Source organism: Saccostrea echinata, unplaced genomic scaffold, assembly GCF_033153115.1.
Source record: "Saccostrea echinata isolate AGI-Se365-2 ecotype Australia unplaced genomic scaffold, CSIRO_AGI_Sech_v1 ptg000015l, whole genome shotgun sequence".
Taxonomy (NCBI): Eukaryota; Metazoa; Mollusca; class Bivalvia; order Ostreida; family Ostreidae; genus Saccostrea; species Saccostrea echinata.
The window spans coordinates 16,211,807-16,234,495 of NW_026889764.1; the positions used below are offsets into that span (position 1 = coordinate 16,211,807).

General features: G+C 33.6%; 1 protein-coding gene across 3 annotated transcripts; it reads right to left on the minus strand.

Annotated features, from left to right (window-relative positions):
- Positions 1–352: 352 nt before the first annotated feature.
- LOC133187575 (serine/threonine-protein phosphatase 6 regulatory ankyrin repeat subunit A-like) lies at positions 353–21,690 on the minus strand. Of its 3 annotated transcripts, none has more exons than XM_061322992.1 (11): positions 21,602–21,690; positions 21,408–21,471; positions 16,246–16,332; positions 13,759–13,834; positions 11,915–12,110; positions 11,722–11,829; positions 11,553–11,631; positions 7,261–7,400; positions 6,417–6,464; positions 6,280–6,333; positions 353–2,261 (listed from the first exon to the last, which is right to left on the minus strand). In XM_061322992.1, exons 3-11 carry the CDS (start codon positions 16,281–16,283, stop codon positions 892–894), a joined length of 2,109 nt encoding a protein of 702 aa, XP_061178976.1. In that variant the 5' UTR covers positions 16,284–16,332; positions 21,408–21,471; positions 21,602–21,690; the 3' UTR covers positions 353–891. The 3 variants fall into 3 exon arrangements, with proteins under 3 accessions (XP_061178976.1, XP_061178978.1, XP_061178979.1); XM_061322994.1 differs by having other exon boundaries at positions 16,246–16,397; XM_061322995.1 differs by lacking the exon at positions 16,246–16,332.
- Between the last annotated feature and the right edge of the window lie 999 nt (positions 21,691–22,689).

Genomic DNA, 22,689 nt, shown 5'->3' on the forward strand with positions numbered 1-22,689 from the left:
TATCTTGTTTAAAGTCATCATTTCGTAAAATTTATGGTCGAAACAATGACCTTGTCAGCAAATACAATTTATCATTGAGTCAAATGCTGACTGACGTTTTTCATACTAATTATTAGGCCATTATTTACACACTGAATTGTTGACGGATTTTTCCGTTATTTCCCGATCATGACAAGGAGCACACGGCGGGTGTGACCGGTCGGCAGAGGATGCTCACTCCTCCATGGCACCTGATCCCACCTCTGATGTTTTGGAGGTACGTGTTTGCTCTGCTCCTATTTTGTATTGTTTAATGGACTTTTGAGTTTGAATACTGTTCGTTAAATGTATCTCCATATATTTCATAAGGAAATCTCTTTAATATATTTTATTTATATTTTTCCAACATATGTGACATCCTTAAAGACAACGTTTATTTATGAAAGCGGTTTACATAATGCTATTTTTTCTCCGTCAAATTTGCAAGATTTTTTTTTTTGAATAATTACAAAAATAATGTAGCAAAGGATAGGATACAATACCGGTATCCCTTTTGCTGCTGACGTACTTTCCAATTGTGAAGTTTTTTTATTGTCACTCTGCAATTAGTTTAATTAAACATGTAATTCTCACTTTTAAGTAATGCTGTAAGTATCAATAAATCATGCCGGAACCGCTGTGGAATAGCAATTCCAGAAATATTTGTAGTTCATAGAAACGGTACAATTATCCAGCTTGATGAGGAAGCCTGCAAATAAATTCATTATATGTCTCAATATTCCAAAGTCCAACTGCAGGGGACAGATACATGCGTAGATTTAAAAAAAAAACGCCGTTTAATACAATGGAAATGATTTCAAAGTGATAGATTTTGCTTCTTATATGTATATTTTCAATGTTGTTGTTTTAAATCTATTTGTCACTGATAATTTCTGACAAAGCATCGTCCAGTATCTTCAAAACTTGTTCATTCTTCGTGTGTTCTCTGTCTTTTCTGATACTTTTCTCGGTTATTTCAAGAATTGCTCTATACTTATTAGAAAGAATGTGTTTTGTTAGCCGTGTATTTAAATGATCAATGGCTATAGTTAGAATAGAATATCCCTTGTTAGTTGTGGCTGAAAGCTTCATTTTCCGTTCATGGAGCATGTCAATTATTTCCGCCTCACTTCCATCTCCTTTACTCTCGACGCCAAGGTAATGAGCAGCGGTCCAGCCATGGTTTGTTGTTTTTAGATCTAACAGTCCCCAGTTGGGATCTTGAGAAAATCTCTCAGCAACAAAGTTGCAGATCTCCACCTGCTTATGGATGCATGCGATGTGGAGTAATGTCTTTCCTTCTTCTGTCAGCGAATCGATTTCGATTCTCTTAGTTTTTAGTAATTCTTTAAGAATTTCTAAATTGCCTCCTTTTGCTGCATAGTGTGCAGCATTCCATCCATGATCGTCTTTGCTCTTAAGAAGTGACTGAAAGTGGCCAATTAGGTATGTGACGATACTCCTGCATCCATATTCACACGCAATGTGCAGAGTGGTTTTATTCCAGTGCGTTTTGGCTTTGATTAAATGTTCGTGTTTGTTTTTTAGAAGTTTTAAAACTTCCACATTATCTGACATAGCAGCATAATGAGAAATATTCCATCCACTTGAGTCAACCTTCTCAAGATTTATCTGTTTTTCATTTTCTATTACGTGTCTACAGAAATCGTTTTCTTTCTTCATGCATGCGATGTCTAAAATGCCTAGACCATTCCTCGTTAACCTCGTCAAATCAACATCAGCCTCCTTCAAAACTTCAAGGATCCTTAAATCTCCATTCCACGCAATCCAGTGAAATGGCTCAAATTCACCTGTGCCATTGCTTGCAATTTTTCTATCTTCCTTTACCTTAGAATGATCGAATTCCACCATGCTTTTTTTAATAAATTTTTTCCCGTGTTGTGTAATTAGATATTCGCTTAACTCTTTTTGTTTATATTTTATAGCAAAGTGCAGTGCATTTTGACCTCGATAACTCTCATTTTGAAGTTTTGCTTCCGGGTCAGTTGTTAGAATTTTTTCAATTATTGTGATTGATCCTCCTTGAGCCGCATAATGCAATAACGTACACCCATGAGCATCATGTTGATGAAATATTTCATTTTTCTTTCTTGGTATGACTTTAGATTCTACGAGATATTTAAAACCAACATAAACACCATTCAGACACTGTCTTTTTAAGAGATCAAACAACTGTGCATCCTCGACAGTGAAGTCGACAAAAATATATCTACCTATGTCATCTGTAAAAAAAATAAATAAGGAAAATGTAGAGTAGCTAAGTCACTTCAGTTTATTTAAGCTTCATTTCTCTTTTGAAATCATTCAGTTTATTTAAGCTTCATTTCTCTTTCGAAATCAATGTAAAATAATGCGTTGAAGTAAACAACTATGATTACTCATAAGCAATAAAATACCAGTAGCAATGGTCAAGCAAGTGGGTGATAGCATGCTAACTTTCCTCAGTCTCGTTTTAAATCTCAAAACAATGTCTCAAAAAGAGGTTATACAGTATGATAAAATATATATCTTTGTAGTTTAAAACGTGTTGATGACCTCTATAGAATATTTGATATCACCAGTACTTTACAGTATTGAATGTTTGAAGTATGGGTACCGGTTAAAATAAGAGGTTTCTACGATTTTTAATGTGGGGAGTTTTTAATTTTCAAAATTGCAAGGATAGATTTCAGAGATATTGTACCCCAAATGCATACCATATGTAGACTGGTAATCAATCGTTCTTGTTAAAAAAAACAACTAAATTTTAGAAACCCTCTGTTTAATCGGTTTCAATCGTCAACTTCCCTTATTTATGCAGTAAAATTCCACCATCACTTGCATATTGTGTGTTTGCGTCTCCCAACTTATTCGATACTCAAGAACATGCTCCGAGTGCGATCATTTTTTTTAAACTGAGGCAGGCTATTGACAAATAAGTTGGTATTAAAGAGATATCAGCAATTTTATTTAAAGTCAGCATTTCGTAAATTCTAGGTCGTTATAAGAGCTCTGTTAGAAAAAGCAACCTATCATTGAGTCGTATTTTCACTTGCATATTTCATAACACTAGGTACACCGTAGGCCTTTGTTTTTATACTAAATTTGACTTCAGACTACTCCGTCTATCTTATCAATAAATAGGGCTAACAGTGGGTATAACTAAATGAGAGGAAATGCTTACTCCTCCTAGGCACGCGATCGCACCTCTGGAATTTCCGTGATTCCGTGTTTTATGCTCTGTGCACAGATTTGTATTGATTGTAGGTACTATTGAAATCAATCACTGTTCTCTATTTTCACCTATTTTATGAAACCGTTGGCATATTTCAGCTTAAACTTATATTGGGAGAAAGACATTTATTAACTGTAGTTTAATTTTTTATGAGACCATGGCTGGAATGACTCTTTATAAATTAATGCAAGAATAAGATATATTTTTGACGTTTTTTACAAAAATAAAATCATATCCAAGGTATATAACAGTAATTTTCTAGTATACATAAATTGCTGTACTCCAGTGATGTATGCTGTAACCCCTTGCTATATTCCTATGTTATTAATATTTCTAACTTTAACTTTGAATGATATTTTGAATGGCAATATTAACTCAAACTCACCTGATAGTACAAAGAAAAACAAAAACAAAAACAAACTTACTAATATTTAAACTAGAGTATATGTATGAATTTGTGTACATTTGAAATTTAAATTGTTTATCCCTAATTGGTTTATTATATGAACAGGAATTTGATTTCCCCCGGTTTAGACGCCCTTTTCTGAGGTGTACCTTAGAGTGAGTTCACCTCAAAATGAAGTTCTGGAAGGTTTATTTGGGTTTTTCCTCTTTACTAACTATAGATAATTATGCTCATGTTTTTGAAACCAATCAAATTGCGCGTTTTAAAGCGTGTGTCTGTATATGTAAATATAGCAGAAGCCACATACCGAAGAGACTAATTTCCTTATAAGTAAATGTTTGAGTAATTATTGTTTTATAGTATTGTTTTCCACTTTAAAACAGTTTTTAAGCTGGTTTGATATAATTATAATATATTGTTACACTACGCAATATAATTTATTTTGAGTGTTTAAATTTGTTGCAAACAAGAACTTAAGTGTCAAAATGTTGTAAAAATTCCTGATCATTTGATAAAACGGTTATTGACTTTTGAATTCGGTCTACTCCTGACTATAGGGACCTGTTCAGGTATTAGTTAACAAGGTCCGTAAAAACAGTCATGAGTAGACCTCATCAGAAGTCAATAATTGTATAATATATCTAGGCCCTCCGTTACTCAGTAATCTAAAAATCAATAATTTTATTGTTTCAAGACAATTTGTTGCTTCTCAACACAACAGGTGCTTTGCCCAATACCTCATGGATAGCAGTTTCTCATTAAGAAATGGTTTTCAGTCCCTGGGATTCTTTAAAAAAGTATAATTTAATGGATATAAGGAAATACGTTTATAACGAGCCAAATTTGATCGTCTCTTGCACTTCGTTGCAAGCGTGTTTTACTGTATTTCAATTTAACTTCGCTTTCACTTTCGGGTCGGCGGCTTTACGTCCAATAATTATATACAAACCATCATGTCACTTATAGTGTCTAATTAAAAATAATTATACTATTATAAAGCTTTCGCAAAGTAGTTTAATCTTTTACTTCCGTTAATTTTTTTAATGGATTATTTGAAATTTTATCTCAATCTTCCTTGTTTACATTTTTGTAAGCCTACATGAACACGTATTCACACGAAATAACGAAGAATTTTAATACAGTGACGGACATGAAAAAATATATCTAATGAAGGTTATCCGCTGTATGGATGGGTATAAATGGTAAACATGAAATAAACAGACATGATGGATTTTTCAATATTAAATAAACTTAATCCTTTAACATAGTCAATAAAATGAGGGATTTGATTTCCAAAAATTGGTAGAAGGAAACAATTTCATTATCATTAAGCATGTACGATTATGATTTTAATGGATTTTATAAATATATATGTAGGATTCCAATGTGCGATGGTCACGCCAAAGTCCGATGGTCTGCGCCAAACCCTGATGGTTTGACACTCCAGAGTCTGATGTTGCCGAAAACAATTAACGTTTGTGACGTCATGTACTACTGCGCCAAATTGCGATGCCGTGCCATGCCAAGATCTTAAATAAATATATGCGAGGACTAACCCTTATTCTCTCTGATAGGTGCGAGACTAACCGTAAACGGTCAAAAAGTGTGTAAGAACTATAACCTAGATATCTTGGGTGGGTGCGAGACTAAGTTAACACTAATCAGTTTGAATAGTGTGCGAGGACTAACCCTAAGTCTCTCGGGTTGGTGCGAAGCTATCCCATAATCAGTCCTATAGTGTGCAAGGACTAACTCTGATCAGACGAATGGTGTGCGAGGACTAACCCTAATATCTCTGGTGGGTGCAAGCAATAAGCAAAATCAGTAAAATTGTATGCGAGGACAATACTGAATAGATGATTTTCGAATGCAGGACAACGGTGTCAAGGATTGACGTCGGAATATTGTGACGTCATAAACGTTGATTGTTTCTCCGCACCATCGGACTTTGACGTATTAGACAATCGCACTTTAGCGCAGTGCGTCTCATTGGTAACAAGCCATCGGACTTTGGCGTGACCATCGGACTTTGGAGTTTTACATATATATTTCATTTCAATAATTTTTTGAAGCTTAAATTATTCACCATAAGTACGCGGTAAGCCCCAAGTGGACATGGCTTTTATAATAGTGGTTAGCTAAGTTTATTATCATCATGTGCAAAAATGCTTGTCTATTAGTTTCCAGGTGTGTAAAAGACTAGATAGAACTACTTTCGCAATTTCTTGTCTCACGCACCCATGGCCGTTATATTAGGATGGGGGTCATGCATCATCCGATTTTTATTCTCTTTTCTACTTTGCTTAATGCTCTTTTGATCGTTCAAATTTTAAGCGCGTTTCACAGATAAAGAGTATGGACTTCAGGTGAAAGTAAAGGACAAATTTAATTGAAAGTGGAAACTTTTGGACTTACATGATATATAGATCTAAGATGCCTCATTCATTTTTTAAATGCAAAAAATCACTCATTACTTTAATATTAGAATTAATTTTTCAGACAATTTATTCCTTTAAAAATTTATTTCTAGACTTCAAAATAATTAAAAAACAAAAATATGAATCGAGTCTATAGATTTATAGGTGAATATTCCCATAAATATCCTGATATTTATACTCACCTTCCATATTTAGATGATCCAATCTCTTGTTTTCGCTAGCTGTGTTCATACGTCCTATGAAAATTCAAACAGTGAGAAGGACACTTCCGTTTATCCATCAAATTTCGTGAAAGTGATAAACAAAATTCTAATCTTACCCCCAAGCAGTGGATTTACTTCGTAACTCAGATTTCGCTTCATTTTCTCTGAAAGAAGATTATTCTTCAGTCATTTATATGTACACACAAGTCATGTTCACAAGCACCACTGTGTTTCAAATTATACATGTACATGTGTACTAGTATATAATTACTAGTAGGGTTACAAGTGTGCAAGTTTTGACTGATACAACCATCTTCGTGTTGTAAATAATAAGATTGATTCCCTTTATGAAATAAATCCAATTGTTATAGCAATGGTTACTGCTGTGCCTGAGATCCGCGCCTTAGATTTGTGCGGGTAATGCCCTGCTGTATATACATGTATATGACGTTATTGTCGTTGTTTATGTTTGACGTCACAATATTTGTTACAGTTAGATTGAGAGGTGGATGTAGTTTGTCTCGTGGCTAAAAAAAAATTACGTAACTGCTAATTTTTGGAATTTTATCCATTTGTTTATTTCTCATTTATTAATCACAGGATATAGTTACATGTACCTAATAAATCAATAGAATTCATGTGTATAATGTATTATTTCAAAAAATTAATGTCTAGGCTACATCGTGAACGGAAAATCTGTGGAACATATTTATAACATATATATTATAAATTTTTGGCCCCCCAAAAATGCAAACTCATGTTTAATTATTGATTACCTTTAAAAGACTTTTATGTGTATAGATTTAATCAATTATTTTTTGACAAAATTGTTGATCCATTTAAATTAATGAAAATACAGTTGAAACTTTTCAAAGAATGTATACATTCTTGAACCAAAGATAATTTTATAGTAAATTTATACCTGGTGTACGTATAGTAATTTATCTGAAATATACTCACGAATTAGTTGTCTGTTCTTGTATAATAGAATTATGTTGACGATGAAAAAGGAAATACACAAAACGGATATAACACACAGCCCTACAATATAGCCAGTGTAAGTACATCCATCCTCTCTACCCTGTTCTAGTGCTCTTTGTCTGTGAATTATACAATAAAAAGTATCTTTGCATTTGTACACCCGAAATCTTGCATAATAAAAACACTGAATTTACAATATTATCTTAGCCTTTTACTTCTTAGTTTACCATTGACTTAGAGTTATTATCATTATAATTATTATTATTATTTTTTATTATTATTATTATTTTTTCCAATGAAGCGAAAGTATTACAATTGAACTTTCACTTCGAAGTGCCGAGCGCATGGCGAAGGAACAGTTGCTACCCATTTTTTATTCGAACTCACGACCTCCCGATCACGAAGCGAGCGCTCTACCGACTGAGCTGCCGTGAACGGTATATTAATGTAAGAGTTAGCAGGTATTTCAAATAAATCTGCTTCCTATGAATGTACATTTGTAAATACCTGTCGGCTAACCAAAAATAAATAAATGAAAATTTAAAAAAAAATGAAAAATGATCAATTTGTTGCCCATGGCAATTTTAACAGATTGTTAAAGAAGACCATATAAATATTGTCAATGAGGAGCTCCAGCATCTCTTTTGTTTTTGTCCCTCGCTTTCACTGAAAGTGGGGGATATGAATTTGGGTCTGTCTGTCCGTCCGTCCGTCCGTCTGTAATTCTGTCTGTCTGTAACACTTTCGTTTCCGCGCGATATCTCGAGAACCCATTAAGCTTTTGCAATGAAATTTTGCATAGCAACTCCCTATGGCCAATATAAGAAACCCTACTGATTTTGAGGTCAAAATGTCAAGGTCATAAATTCATAAATTCTGACTGTTTTAACACTTTCGTTTCCGCGCGATATCGTGAGAATCCTTTGAGCTTTTGCAATGAAATTTTACATAACAACTTCCTGTGGCCTAAGGAAGACCCCTATTTATTTTGAGGTCAGAAGGTCAAAGTTCAAGGTCGTAAAGTCATACATTCCGTCTGTGTGTAACACTTTCGTTTTCGGGAGATATCTCAAGAAGCTTTTGAGCTTTTGCAATGAAATTTTATACCATAACTCCCTATGGCCTCTCTTGCCCCTCTAAAAGTGTCCCGCCTCGTTTTTTAATTATTTATTGTATTAAAAGTCGCTTGGCACTACTTTTAGCACAGGGGCATGTGGAGAGTTATTACGTATAATACAGGTTGTCGGTGGACTTTATTACTAATTACATCTATTAGATTTGTTTAGTAAAGGCTAAATTAGACAAAATTTATTGTGTAAAATTTTGACAAAATCAAACGTGAATATTAACATTATATGTGACCTACTGTTTGCATTTAATCTGCTGTATAATCAAGTGCCTCCGTGATCGAGGGGTATGATGCTGGCTTAGCAAGTGAGAGACTCGGGCTCAAATCCCAGTCGATCCTTTTTTTTTTTTCTAAATTTTTTAAATTAACTAAATGATACTATTCAAAATGTGAAATGAAAAAAGTTTTGGCGTCTGGTGTGTACAAACTCATTAAATCATTATTATTACAGTGTCATAAATATTCTATATCAAAAGAATCTTCTATACACATTTTAAAGAATAAGCAATTAAATCTTTATATCCAAATTGGCATTTTTTTGTTTGCTTCAATATACATGTATACATTTAATAACTCTACAAATACTGGGGGCAGTGACCCCCTCTCTCCCCCCCCCCCCCGAACTGCGCATGCTCTTCTTTTTTCCGTAAACGAGGGACACAAATTCTCTGAATTAGCTTGTTTTCCCAGAAAATACAGGTCAAATTCGAATTTGGTCCTGGTCCGAGGATTTTTGAGAGTTATTCCCCTTGAACTTAGAAAAGATTTCATAATTTTAAATTTCAAATTATTATCTCGGTTACAAATGTGCAATTTACAATCTGCAGTTTCTATTTATAATAATTATAAATGCACATTTTGTGCATAACTGTGAGCTCAGATGTATATGTCCCTTGAACAAATTTTCCAAAGATGATATTTAATTTCAATATATTACCAAATTAATCTCACCGAAGGCCTCAACGGCCTGGAGATCTACGAGTAAAGAAATTTACAATTTTTAATTTAGGGTTTCGCGTTTATTGTGTTACGCATCATGACAAAGACCCAGATGGCAATAGCTCACCTGATTGTCTCAGGTGGCGTGAAATATATGGTGCAGACAATGAGCAAGTTAAGTGTAACCTCAAAATACAGTATTCGATCAAAACACAAGCTCTATTGCACTAGTACTGAATTAAATTTATTGTCCCCCGCTTTCACTGAAAGTGGGGGATATTAATTTAGGTCTGTCTGTCCGTCCGTCGTCCGTCCGTCTGTATTTCTGTCTGTAACACTTTCGTTTCCTCGCGATATCTCGAGAACCCATTAAGCTTTTGCAATAAAATTTTGCATGGCAACTCCCTATGGCCTATAAAAAACCCCGATCGATTTTGAGGTCAAAAGGTCAAAGGTCAAGGTCATAAATTCATAAATTCTGACTGTTTTAACACTTTCGTTTCCGCGAGATATATCGGGAATCCTTTGAGCTTTTGCAATGAAATCTACATAACAACTTCCTGTGGCCTAAGGAAGACCCCTATTTATTTTGAGATCAAAAGGTCAAAGTTCAAGGTTGTAAAGTCATACATTCCGTCTGTGTGTAACACTTTCGTTTCCGGGCGATATCTCAAGAAGCTTTTGAGCTTTTGCAATGAAATTTTATACCATAACTCCCTAGGACCTGTCTCGCTCCTCTCAAAGTGTCCCACCCCGTTTTTTTAAAATTATTTATTGTATTAAAAGTCGCTTGGCACTATTTTAAGCACAGGGGCATGTGGAGAGTTATTACGTATAATAGAGGTTGTCGGCGGACTTTATATTCTTATTACATCTATTAGAACTATTTAGTAAAGTCTAAATTAGACACCATGTATTGTGTAAAATTTTGACAATGTCGAACGTGATTATAAACATTATATGTGACCTAATGTTTGCATTTGATTTAATATATAATAAAGTGCCTCCGTGGTCTAGGGGTATGACTCTCGCTAAGCATATGAGAGGTGCCGGGTTCAATTCCCGGACGATCCTTTTTTGAGATTTTTTTTTTGGATTTACTAAATGATAGTATTCAGCATGTGAAATGAAAAAGTTATGACTCTGGCTTGTACAAACATATAAAGTCATTATTACAGACTGATAAATATTCTATATAAAAAGAATCTTCTATACACATATTAAAGAATAAGCAATCAAATCTTTATATCCATATTGACATTTTTTATTTGCTTCAATATACATGCATTAATAATTCTACAAATCCAAGAGGGGGGGGGGGTTTCGACCCCCCCCCCCCGAAATGCGCATGCTCTTCTTTTTTCCCTGAGAGGGGGACACAAATTCTCTTAATTAGCTTGTATACCATAACTACCTATGGCCTCTCTCGCCCCTCTCAACGTGTCCCGCCCCGTTTTTTTCATTGTATTAAAAGTCACTTGGCATTATTTTTAGCACAGGGGCATGTGGAGAGTACTACATATAATACAAGTTGTCGGCGGACTTTATATTCTAGTTCGTCTATTAGAACTGTTTAGTAAAGGCTAAATCAGACACCATGTATTGTGTAAAATTTTGACAATATCGAACGTGAATATAAACATTATATTGACCTAATTTTTGCATTTAATTTGCTTTTTAATCAAGTGCCTCCGTGGTCTAGGGGTATGATTTGTGCTTAGCAAATGAGAGGTCCCGTGTTCAAATCCCGCGGACGATTCCTTTTTTTTTCTTTGTTTGTTTGTTTGTTTGTTTTATTTTTTTTTATTTTTGGTTTACTAAATGATAATATTCAACATATGAAATGAAAACGTTATGACGTCGGGCGTGTACAAACTACTCATAAAGTCATTATTACCGTGAGATAAATATTCTATATAAAAAGAATCTTCTGTACACATACTAAAGAATAAATCTTAATATCCATATTGGCATTTTTTTTATTCTCTGAATTAGCTTGTTTTTTTTAAAAGAAATTGCTTCTTTTATATTTTTCTTTTTTCAAAATTTTACCCCTTTAGGTAAGTGCATCACAGGCACTTGTTTCTGTAATAAATTTTATAACCCATAGTATAATAATAACACGGTGTTATTATTATGCTATGTGTTAATTTTTTTTATCGAAACAAGTGCCTGTGATGTGCATGTACATTTTGATACTTACTCTTTTCTAGAACATCGCATTTTTAGACAATGGGTATCCGCAGTAAAACAGTTTTCATATATATTCAAACAAGCTGGATCTGTAATTAAATTGCAGTTAAAGAGTCATTCTAGATGAAAATTTATTAAGTTAAACATTCTTCAGATTAACATTGACGTTTTCAACTTACATCTATACAGTTCATCGCTATTGTAGTCTTCATCAGGACAACCAAACGTAAAATTTCTGCACTTGACATGGTTCAGAATACCAGTGTAGGCAAGCTCAAGGCAATTGCCTGAAAATACATGTTTGGTGTATTTTCCCATTTGTATTGTAACATACATATATTTTTGTTGTAATAAAGAATCACCTTTTTTTACCTTTTTGAAAACGTTTCCGTTTTCCCTCTGGATAGCAAAACTCAATGAGAAATGAGAATGTCTTATCTGGGACGCAGTGGTATCCATGCGTATCATTGCAGTGTAATCTGTCAGACGCAGCAATCCAATCACTGCTATTCAGTGGACATCTCTCAGTGGTATGAACAGGAAAAGTATAATCAAACAAGACTTCTTCCTAAATGATATTTTTTTCAGATCACACCGATTTCATTTTTTCAATTAAGGGTATCAGGGTTTTAAAGGGTCTGGACGATTTCGATATATGGAAGTCAAGAATGATAACAGTAAATTGCTATAAATACACATAATACACAAGGAGCTAATCCCTCTGACCATTGAGATACCAGCATTTATACAAACCCATGAGGTCGTCCGCGTGGCGCAGTGGTTAGAGCGTTTGCTCTAGAGTCGCGAAGTCAGGAGTTGATCCTTACGTCGCGGGTTCGAATCCCACTGTTGGACGTTGAGACCGGTCCTTCGGATGAGACAGTATAAAGCGAGGTCCCGTGTTGCAGTAGGTGCTGGCACGAAAAAGATCCCTCACTGCTCAATGGCCCTAAGTGCCGAGTATAGGTCAAAATTTGTAGCCCTCCACCGGCAAGTGGTGGCGTCTACATACATGTATGAGTGAAAAATTCTCGAGAAGGACGTTAAACAATAAACAAACAAACAAACAAACAAATACAAACCCATGAGAAAATAAATAAAACACGTGGTTTTAAACTTTTTGCTTAAAAGAAAGTTTTTGTAAACTCAATGCACATTTTGGCATAATGCAGCATATATCGATAACAATCCTACCGTACAAACACGTCTCGAAGGCTTAGGAGTAAATTCTCAGTGGTATTAAAATCTATCACTATCACTGGTAATCCCAATCGTTAGCTTGCCTTAAGAAATTTGATATTATGAATATAGCAGATTTTCAATTTTTAAAATTTGGCATGAAGATGTTTGACTACTGGGTATATAATTTTCTTAATTATTATTGTGTACATGTATAACAAAATCGTTCAGTTTCTGGTATGCGTGATAAGTATAGTGACGAAAAGCATTCATCTTTATTCCCTTTTCCCATTGTTTTACACCTTTGCTCGTGCCCGTTTAAAGTAAATCTATAAATGACATGGTTCGCAGCACTCATGAGACCCGTGATATTTTCAAACTAGTCTATACGATGAGCACATGTGTGCAGTAGAGCTATACGAATGAAAATCGTACGGCTAAGCAACATTACATATTTACCAAATGAATATGGAGTACTTTCTGATACGTTTTTTAATTGTAATTGATAATATTGTGATCTATTTCTCCGTAAAAAGATCGCATTTGGTTACGTGCATTGATGTATTGTTTTTTGTTTTTGTTTTTTCTAGATTAAAATGTTAAGTTTGTTCGCGGTAAATATGTGGGGAATATGTGAGGAATACTTAATTTTTCATTTTACATTTAAAGATTTTTTTTGTCAAAAAATCTTTTTGATGAAAAAAAGCACGTGTTCTCTTTTGTTCCTTTGAAATCTGTTTTGTGGTTTGTGAAAAGGCTGATTTCTGATTGGGCAAAAATGTATTAACGTGTATATGAAGTATATTTATAGCAAATTTCAGTTATCGTTCTTGTCTTCCATATTTGGAAATCGTCCAGATCTGTTTAAGAATAATATTTTTGTTTTAAAACAGATTTTTACACACTCCCTAAAGTCAAAAACATTATTTATTTAACCTCAATGTAATAAAAAGTAAACAAAGTAAATTTTAGGCAAAGACGTAACGATTTAACGAAAAATTAAAGATTCCCAAGTACTAATATAGTTATTAATTTACCTTCGCTGATACAGCTTCCCGTACAAGACATAACAAAATTGTCAGTAAAAACATTCTTCCACTTCCTTTAGTATTCCTGAAAGTAATGTCTCTAATTATACAGCTACAATCTTAAAAAGATATTTACTCCTCCAAGGCACCTGATTCAACCCGGTGTTTTGGGGGTCCGTGTTTTTGCCCTTTTCACAATTCACATGAGATTCATCACTGTGCGTCAACTTAACCTTTTTTATTTTACCCATCGAGCATGTATCTTTGCTAATACAGTCTCATCCCGAGGATACCTATCGCTATCTTTATATACAGTCATAATGACCAGTTTTGGTATAAAACAATCAAACCTCTGCTAAGCCTGTAGACTTTCAATCAGACATATTTTGGACAATTTCTTTTCGAACCACAAAAAATTATGAAAACCTATGCATGATAACATTGGAATTTTGAAAACAAGGGAATCATTTTTATAATTACATGTAATTATAAATAGGAAACTCAAAGTTTTTGTGACAATATAGTTTTTGTTTGTACGACAAATTATTACAGTTGCATTATGGAAGAACTTGAATTTAATTTTGCAAGTGATTATCCTACTTTTTTTTCAAAATTATGCGTCAGTTTAAAAATAAAATTCAAAAAAACTTAATAGCATTTGAATTTTCATAACTATACTAGACTCTAAATTGTCACTGATGATAAACCTTATAAAGATATATAGCGGGTTCTAGTAAATGTTCCACCAAGCCTCTTTTTTAATTCCCATGAAAACATTAACAGCAGTGAGGTAGAAACTTCGGGAGTGCAATGTAACATACTAGTATTCCAAAAGTGGTATTAATTAAATGTGGATGTGGATTCTCAAAAACATTAAAATACCTAAAGAAAATATAAAATCAGATAGTTTTGCCAAAATCAATAGCATTTAAATGATTATGATGTTTCAACTCTTTACATAGACTCTACCCACAATCACTTCAAGACTAATTTTTTTTTTATACATGTATCATAGACAACTGTTTCTTCAACAAAACAGAACTCACATATTTGTCAAATCTTGTCACTGGTCATGTACAGATTTATTCTGTTCAACATGTTTTTTTTACTCTGAGCTCGAGGTTGATAATAAAAAGAAGGCTGAGATCCTAATTGACTATCTCTGTGTAATCTTTGGAGTTCAGATCTTCCAACAATCTGTTGAAATCAAGATGGGGATTCTTGTATTCTTTTTTCTGAGACCTGTTTTCATATCTAAAGTTATGAAGCAGAATTTATTCAAAAACTTCTACCTAAAGAGACCCCTTGCAGTGGCCTTCAGTTCGATATTCGATCGGTTACGTCAGCCTAGTGGTAGGGCGTTCGCGTCGTGATCGGGAGGCCTGGGTTCGATTCTCGTTCGCCGCACCGCGTTAAATCTAAGACGTAATCAAAAGTAGTGACTATTACTTCGCCAAACGCCCGGCACAAAAAGTGAAAATCAGGGGTCTTTCGGAAGAGAACTTAAAACCCGAGGACCCGTGTAAAAATAAAGAACCCTCACTGCTCAATGGACCTGAGTGCCGAGTATATGTCTGACTTTGAAGCCCTTCACCGATATTGTGACGACTCTATGTGAAAGGAAAATTCTCGAATGGGACGTAAAACAACATATAATCATCAAACTCATTTGTATTGTCAGTACGTGCTCAGTGATGTGTGCAGAGTTTAACAAATTTGAACAAACCCGATGAAACGTAAACAATAACAGAGCTCGTGCCCTCTTTACAAACAAAGAAGAATGTCGTTGTCATTGAATTCTAAGAATATTCAAGTAAGATTAATTCATTTTAATTGAATTTGAATAAACATAAAAATTTAAAAAGTAAACAATGCAACTGTGTCCAGACCCCCTTAAAAATAACACTTTTGAAAAAAAAAATAAGCTGGAAGGAAGGTTTTTAGGTACTAATCTGAAACAAACTCATGAGAAAAAAATATGTTAATTACATGTACTGCATGGAGATCCAAATACCAAATAGGTATTCATTTCGAACAAATCGAATCCATTACTTACATTTCGAACATTTCATGTTTTAGCACATTTTTGGATTAATCAGTATATCAAAAATTGTATTTTCTGTGAATATCTGAAATGATATCTTCAAGAGTTTATAGGTAATTGCATCATCTTATCATCTATCATGTATACCACGTATAGGAAAGTGACAACTACCCAAGGATTTGGTGTTTCCACTTTTATACGAACTTATATCTAAGACTATATCGATACAGTTAAATTGCTTTATTAACATACGATCATACGTACTTTCGTTTTGTATACACTGGGTAGGTATCGTCATTCATCACAGGTTTATACATGTTTTCAATTACAATAATTATACTTAGGGACAAACATGCATCTGTATTTATATATATATTTATATATTATTATTATTATTATTATATATTTAAGTAAAATTTACTTCATAGATAAAACGAAAAAAAAATACTTACCACAAGAGATTTGGTTTTGGTTTTAGAAATTCCACCATGCGACCATGTAACTTATCTATGTATCATGTCAATACTTGTCCAGGTGTTCTACAATGCAGAAGTTAAATACGGACGACTGACATTCAATTGTCGAGGAGGAAGTATATTATACCCTCTGAAAATTAAAAAAATGTGGAATTTTCTTGCAACTATTTAAACTGTATCGATCAATACATTTGTAAATATAAACAATATTTCTGCAAACTGTTAGAGTTGTTGCGCTTACCATCATGCAATATTTGATTTTAAAAACATTTTTGTAAAGATCTGAGTAGTTATTGTCCTTGTGAAAAGTGTAAACTGGGCTAATTTTCTATTGTAAAGGGTTGGTAAAAGGAGTATTGTTAATAAACTCCTGCAACTTCTTTGTTAATTCCGAGTTTCAGAATTGATTTTAAATAAGATGCGCAAGTTCCTAGTAACAGCACATTAAGACAAAATTCCATGTTGATGATAGTTATACTTTTTGAGGTTATGATGATTTAGTTATCTTCTGAGAAGTACAGTTGATTATTGGTAAATATCGTATCCGTCAGAGTGATAAATCATAGTATATTGACCTCAAAAACGGCAATTATTGTATCATATAATAATCATTAATAATACTGTAGATCAAAACATTATTTTATTCATTTCTGCATTATAATTTCAAGCGTTTAATTTGTCACTCAACATTGTCGTAATTTATCTTCATGCGCCGGGGCCATAAAACGTAGAGGAGCTCACATTTGATTTCAGTCTCACTTTTACAAAAAGGAAAATATATTGGAAAAGTGAGACTGAGATTAAAAGTGAGCTCTTCCAAGGCTTGTGACCCCGGAGCCAGATCTAACACTTCCCTGTTTAAGACACACAGGTATGCTAAATTTTACATCTGTGATTACAAGTATACAAAAGTCATGTAATTGTATGTGCTAAACATATCTGTTTACTTAGTAGTTTTTTCCCCTACCAAGAAGTAGAGAGACGAGAACACAAGGCTGTGTTGTCTCTACCTCTACTTTTTTAAAAACCCGTGTCTGGAATAATGTCATTTCTATACATTATATTGCAGTATTTAATTCTTATTGGGTATTCGGGGATAGTCATTTAACTCACCTTTTTGCACGCTGAGTCGACAATGTTGATATATGATAGTACAATCATATCATTTCGTTCAATATCTTATGAATTTATGCATGCTAATATCATAAGTAAGGTACAGACCCATAGATGGGCATTGTTTTGCTGACCTACTAGTATTCCTCTAAAGCAGATTTTATTGAAAAACTTCATCAGAAAAGAAGAAAACACTTGCTGTCCATAAGACATCCAGATACACCAGCGATGTTTTATCAAGTAACAATAGTTACTTACATTCAGATGTCGACGGAACTTAAAATAAAAGATACGAAAGTCCAGGGATTGGGTAATTAAAATTAGTAATTGTAATTTAAAGTATTTAAATACATTTTTTCAAAGTAATTGGAAGTATTTGTAATTGAGTTTGCTTTCAAGTAAACCCATTCATTTTTTATCGACTTAGGTCAGTAACGGCCGAGAATCGAACTCACTGCCTCCCTATCACGGAGCGAGCGCTCTACCAACTGAGCATTTTCAGTCAGTACATGCAGTCAGTTTTTATTTAGCATGTTTAGTAAGCATTAAAAAATTACCAGTTGATATTTTTAAAGCTTATTATAAAATAATTTGGGGGGGGGGGGGGGTTCTCACACGGTGCTTGTGAAATTGTTAAACAGTTAGATAATGCTTATTCAGTTATTGATTGATACGGCTATCAAAATATCCTTAAACAGTTTATAATGTAAGCGAATTGTTTTAAAAAATATCGAAGATAACAAAAGATAATTTATGTTGGCACATGGTATAATATTAAATCCAATTAAAAAATTTACAAACAAAGCCCAGTACATGGGGTGTGTAATTTATTACAAAAGCAACACAGGGAGTTACTGACAAATAATTCTAGCAGTAGTGAAGCACATATAATTACTGTACTTTCTATGCGTACATGGAGTCAATCGTTTTTTTATGCCCCCGGATCGAAAGATCTCGGGGGTATATCGTTTTTGTCCTATCTGTCTGTTTGTCCGTTTGTCTGTCTGTCTGCTGTCAACTTTAACCCTGCCCATAACTTTTGATTGGTTGGAGCTATGACTTTCATATTTCACATGTGTATTTCTTTTGACAAGACCTGTCTGTTTGTCCGCAAAAACTTTAACATTGCCCATAACTTTTGATTGGTTGGAGCTATGACTTTCCTATTTCACATGTGTATTCCTTATGACAAGACCTTTCTTTGGGTACCATCATATTTGACCTTTTGACCTTGACCTTGGAGTTTGACCCACTTTTGCAAAATTTTTCCCAACTTTAACCTTGGCCATAACTTTTGAACAATTGGTGCGAGGGCTTTCATACTTCACATGTATATTCCTTGTGGCAAGTCCTTTCTTTGGGTACCACCATATTTGACCTTTTGACCTTGACCTTGGAGTTTGACCTACTTTTGAAAAACTTTAACATTGGCCATAACAGTTAGAGCTAAGGCTTTCATACTTAGCATATGTAATCCTTGTGACAAGACCTTCCTTCGGATACCAACAACGTTGACCCTTTGACCTTGACCTTGGAGTTTGACTTACTTTTGTAAAACGCGCGTTAACATTGGCCATAACTTTTGACCATTTGACCTTGATCTTGATGTTTGAATTACTTTTAAAAAACTTTAATCTTGGCCATATCTTTTGAACAGGTGCTGCTAGGGCTTTCATATTTCACAGGTATATTCCTCGAGACAAGACCTTACTTTGGGTAACAACATACTTGATTTGCATTTGAGAAAGTTTAACTTTTGCTATAAGTTGCCATACGGGGGCATCAGTGTTTCACAAACACATCTTGTTCAAATTATAATAATATTCGAATGCCGTTTCATTATTCGATCGTCGGTCCATTCGACTGATAGTCGAATAGTCGAATATTCGTTGACATCCCAACTTTTCATTACTCAAGATCATACTCTGAGTACGATCAATTTTAAATCGATGCAGGCTACTGACTGAGTTAGGCCTTTGTTTTTATGCTAAATTTGACGACTGAATATTCCGTCTACCTGATCAATACACAGGACCTACGATAGGTGTGACAGGTCGACAAGGAATACTCCTCCTAGACATTTGTTTCTTCCTCTGGAATTTCCGAGAGTCCGTGTTTTATACCCTGCTCACAGATGTGTATTTTTTTATGATCGATCTAGACCTTTTTCAGTTCATATTTCAATACTTTACTAGAACATTGATTTCAATGAAGTAGACTTTATGATGACTTCGATGAATGTTTTAGTTTTCTCTCTTTATTTTCTTACAAAAAACTTCGACAATCTATGTTACCCCCACTGTAGACCCCGTTGCCATGAATCGATCATAACTTGAACAAATTTCAATCTATGTTCTGTAAAAAGCTTTCTTAAAAGAAGCTTATAAGCTGTTTTTATGGCCCAGTGAGTCTTGAGAAAAAGATTTTTTAAATGACCCCATTTCATATTCGCTATTCCCTCACTATCCCCGATTGAATTGTGGCTTATCCTTCATTTGAACAAACTTCAATCTGTCTTACCCATCAATGCATTTTCTTAATTTGGTGGAATATGCTGAACCAGAGACAAACGGACGGGCGCTGGACAAATGTTACTCAGAAAAGCTCAGAGAGCTAAGAATAGAGTTATATGCAAAGCCCATAATCATGACAGAAAAATTGGAGGAAAAATTGGAAAACAAAATTTATGACAACATTAACAAAGTTAACAAATATGCAACATATGGCACATACCCAATTCTATCAGGTTTTCATTTTTTTTTCTTTTATGTAGAATTCAACAACAGATTTTATCAGGGACCTATATACTAGTATATAGGTTCCTGATTTTATTTAGAGTCATTGTTCTGTTCGTCTGTTAGACTTCAGCATAGATAGAAATCCTTTTTGCTCGTTGAATTCGTCTTTTTTTATGTAATATGTCGGCGAACAAAGATTAACCTTGCCCTTGATAAACAGTAATCAGACAGAGCTTTAGCTTAGAGGCATACTGCCTTTACTAAGTATAATTTCTTTCATATACACATCTAATTATGTACCTTAACTTGTGAATGTGTCCTTTTTTACTTGCACCTACCTACACAGGGTGAATTTATCCTCTTCCTGACTTATGATGCATAATTTTGTTATGTATTGTTATCTATTGACTTTGGTTCCAGATTTAATCGATTGGAATCACGTATTGCAGTAACGGTTGTAATCAAGTTACTTTATATTATGCATTTACTTTCACTTAAATTATAACATGTAATTTTTACACTTTTTACGTAAATAAATGATGTATATTGATGAAAATCAAAATCATGTATTTACTCGATTTATTACATGAAATATTTAGAATGTGAAATATTACTTTTGTTATTAATATTGAAAATTCTATTAAAAAAAAAAAAAAAAAAAAAAAAAAAAAAAAAAAAAAAAAAGTTTACTAAATCAAAAAGACTCAATAATACTAGAGTTTCTGTCGCTTATAGGTATGATTTACTTACAGATTCTGGCTGGAACAATTAAGGGAAAAATTAACACACGAAATACTAATTTCTATTCATAATAGATCACATTTTTTATTTGTATAAATTCCAGTAAAGATGATGTCATTCCCCGGTGTTTAAACATTTTCATGATGAGTCTCAGATCTAGGAATAATACAATAAAGATAATTACACAGGCATGGTTTAATTATTTATAGTTCATAATAATAAAAGTTTCTTCCATTAGGTTTAGATGACTGTCCTGTATTATGTCTAAAACTCTGTTAATTTTATTCAGCAACAAAAACTATACAAAATATGCAATTTATCCGGGAAAAGTTCCTTTACTTACTCATAATTTCTTTTGTTGTAGTCTCAGTACAAGATGTCGTCGTGTTTCTCTATTATAAGTTATTACCTTTTTTATACAACTTTCATAGTGGAATAATGATGACACATGGGGAGGACAACCATACCCGTGGTTCAATATTTAATGAAAGAATGAACAAACAGTACTATTAATCAAATGATTGTAAACTACGGTAAAAAACTTACCACAATTGAGCCAGTTTCTTGTCTATCAAATCCTCCAGGAACACGTAAGGCAGACCCAAGAAATCTAATTATTATGAATTTATACAAACATATGAATATATAAAAACAACATATTTACGTGTAAGTGAGTAATTAATCCTGCTATTATAATTCCATTTATTTTAAATGCCAATTAAATTATTAACAGCTATTACCAGCAATGTAATGTGCATCTATTGGGTTAGGTAGCGGTGTTCTTACAATGTTTGCAGCACACGTAGGAAAGCTATCATGATGGTGCCAGATCTATTTATAACTGTTCTTTGGAAATGTCGAGTTTCTGTGATGAGGCAGTCTGTATCTCTCATTTTGAAACATAATCATACGCTGCCTACATTTGTTATGTAACAATAATGTGAGTTATTTTGTCTGTCTTCATAACTTTATTCACACACAGGGATGCTCATTTCACCAGCATAAAAGCATGTTTCTGTAACATGCGTCATGTACCTGTAACTGATAAATTCAATAACTATAACTAAAGAATTGTTTTCGTCCTCCACTTGCAATTCATTAACATTTTTTTATTGATATCAGAATGGTTTTATTATACTAGCACTTACTTTGTGTGAAATAAGGACCAAGCATGGGACAGATGTTTTAGATCATATCTGATAACAAAACCAACATAAAAAATAAATAAATCAAAATTTTCATACAGGTTTTTTGGTGTTTACAAAATAATGATAATAATACGTGCAGCTCATTTGAACAATTTCAATTACTACTTTACTAGCTGCATTTACTATCGGCAGGAATTCTTATCACTTGAGTTCTTCTAAATTAATGTTTATTATGGCCATACTGAAAGGCTTTAGACATCAAATCATCTTTGAATCGACATCCGGCTTTCGGGCTTCAAATTAAATAAGATAATGAATAAAATCTGCACAATATTTTATCATGAATAAAACCTTAAAGGATTGGACAGATAATGAATTTAAGGACAGATTCAAGACAAAAATACAAAATTTGAATCACAAATTTAGATCAAAGAGAACAAAGCATCTGAGTAACCAGGTCGAGATTCTTGACCATATGTGAGTGTAGAATCATTATGTTGCTTTGCAAAGCCCACAAACAAGAAACATAATTGTAGAAGAATCCTCTGTGTGACTGAACATTGAACGAACGTGCAATTTTCTAAAACTTCGATATTCAAAAGAAAACTACATGTACATTGTACGTACTAGGTATTCTCTGTGACCTTCACCATACGTATCTTCCAAATAAGAATACTTTG

What these genes read in the sequence shown, in the direction of transcription:
- LOC133187575 (XM_061322992.1), bottom strand. Translation starts at nt 16,283, where the DNA reads ATGGTGGAATTTCTAAAACCAAAACCAAATCTCTTGTG. An exon ending in CCAAAACCAAATCTCTTGTG is followed by an intron (nt 13,835 to 16,245) that starts GTAAGTATTTTT and finishes CATTACTTTCAG; the next exon opens with GAATACTAAAGGAAGTGGAA. An exon ending in CAAGAACAGACAACTAATTC is followed by an intron (nt 6,465 to 7,260) that starts GTGAGTATATTT and finishes ATCTTCTTTCAG; the next exon opens with AGAAAATGAAGCGAAATCTG.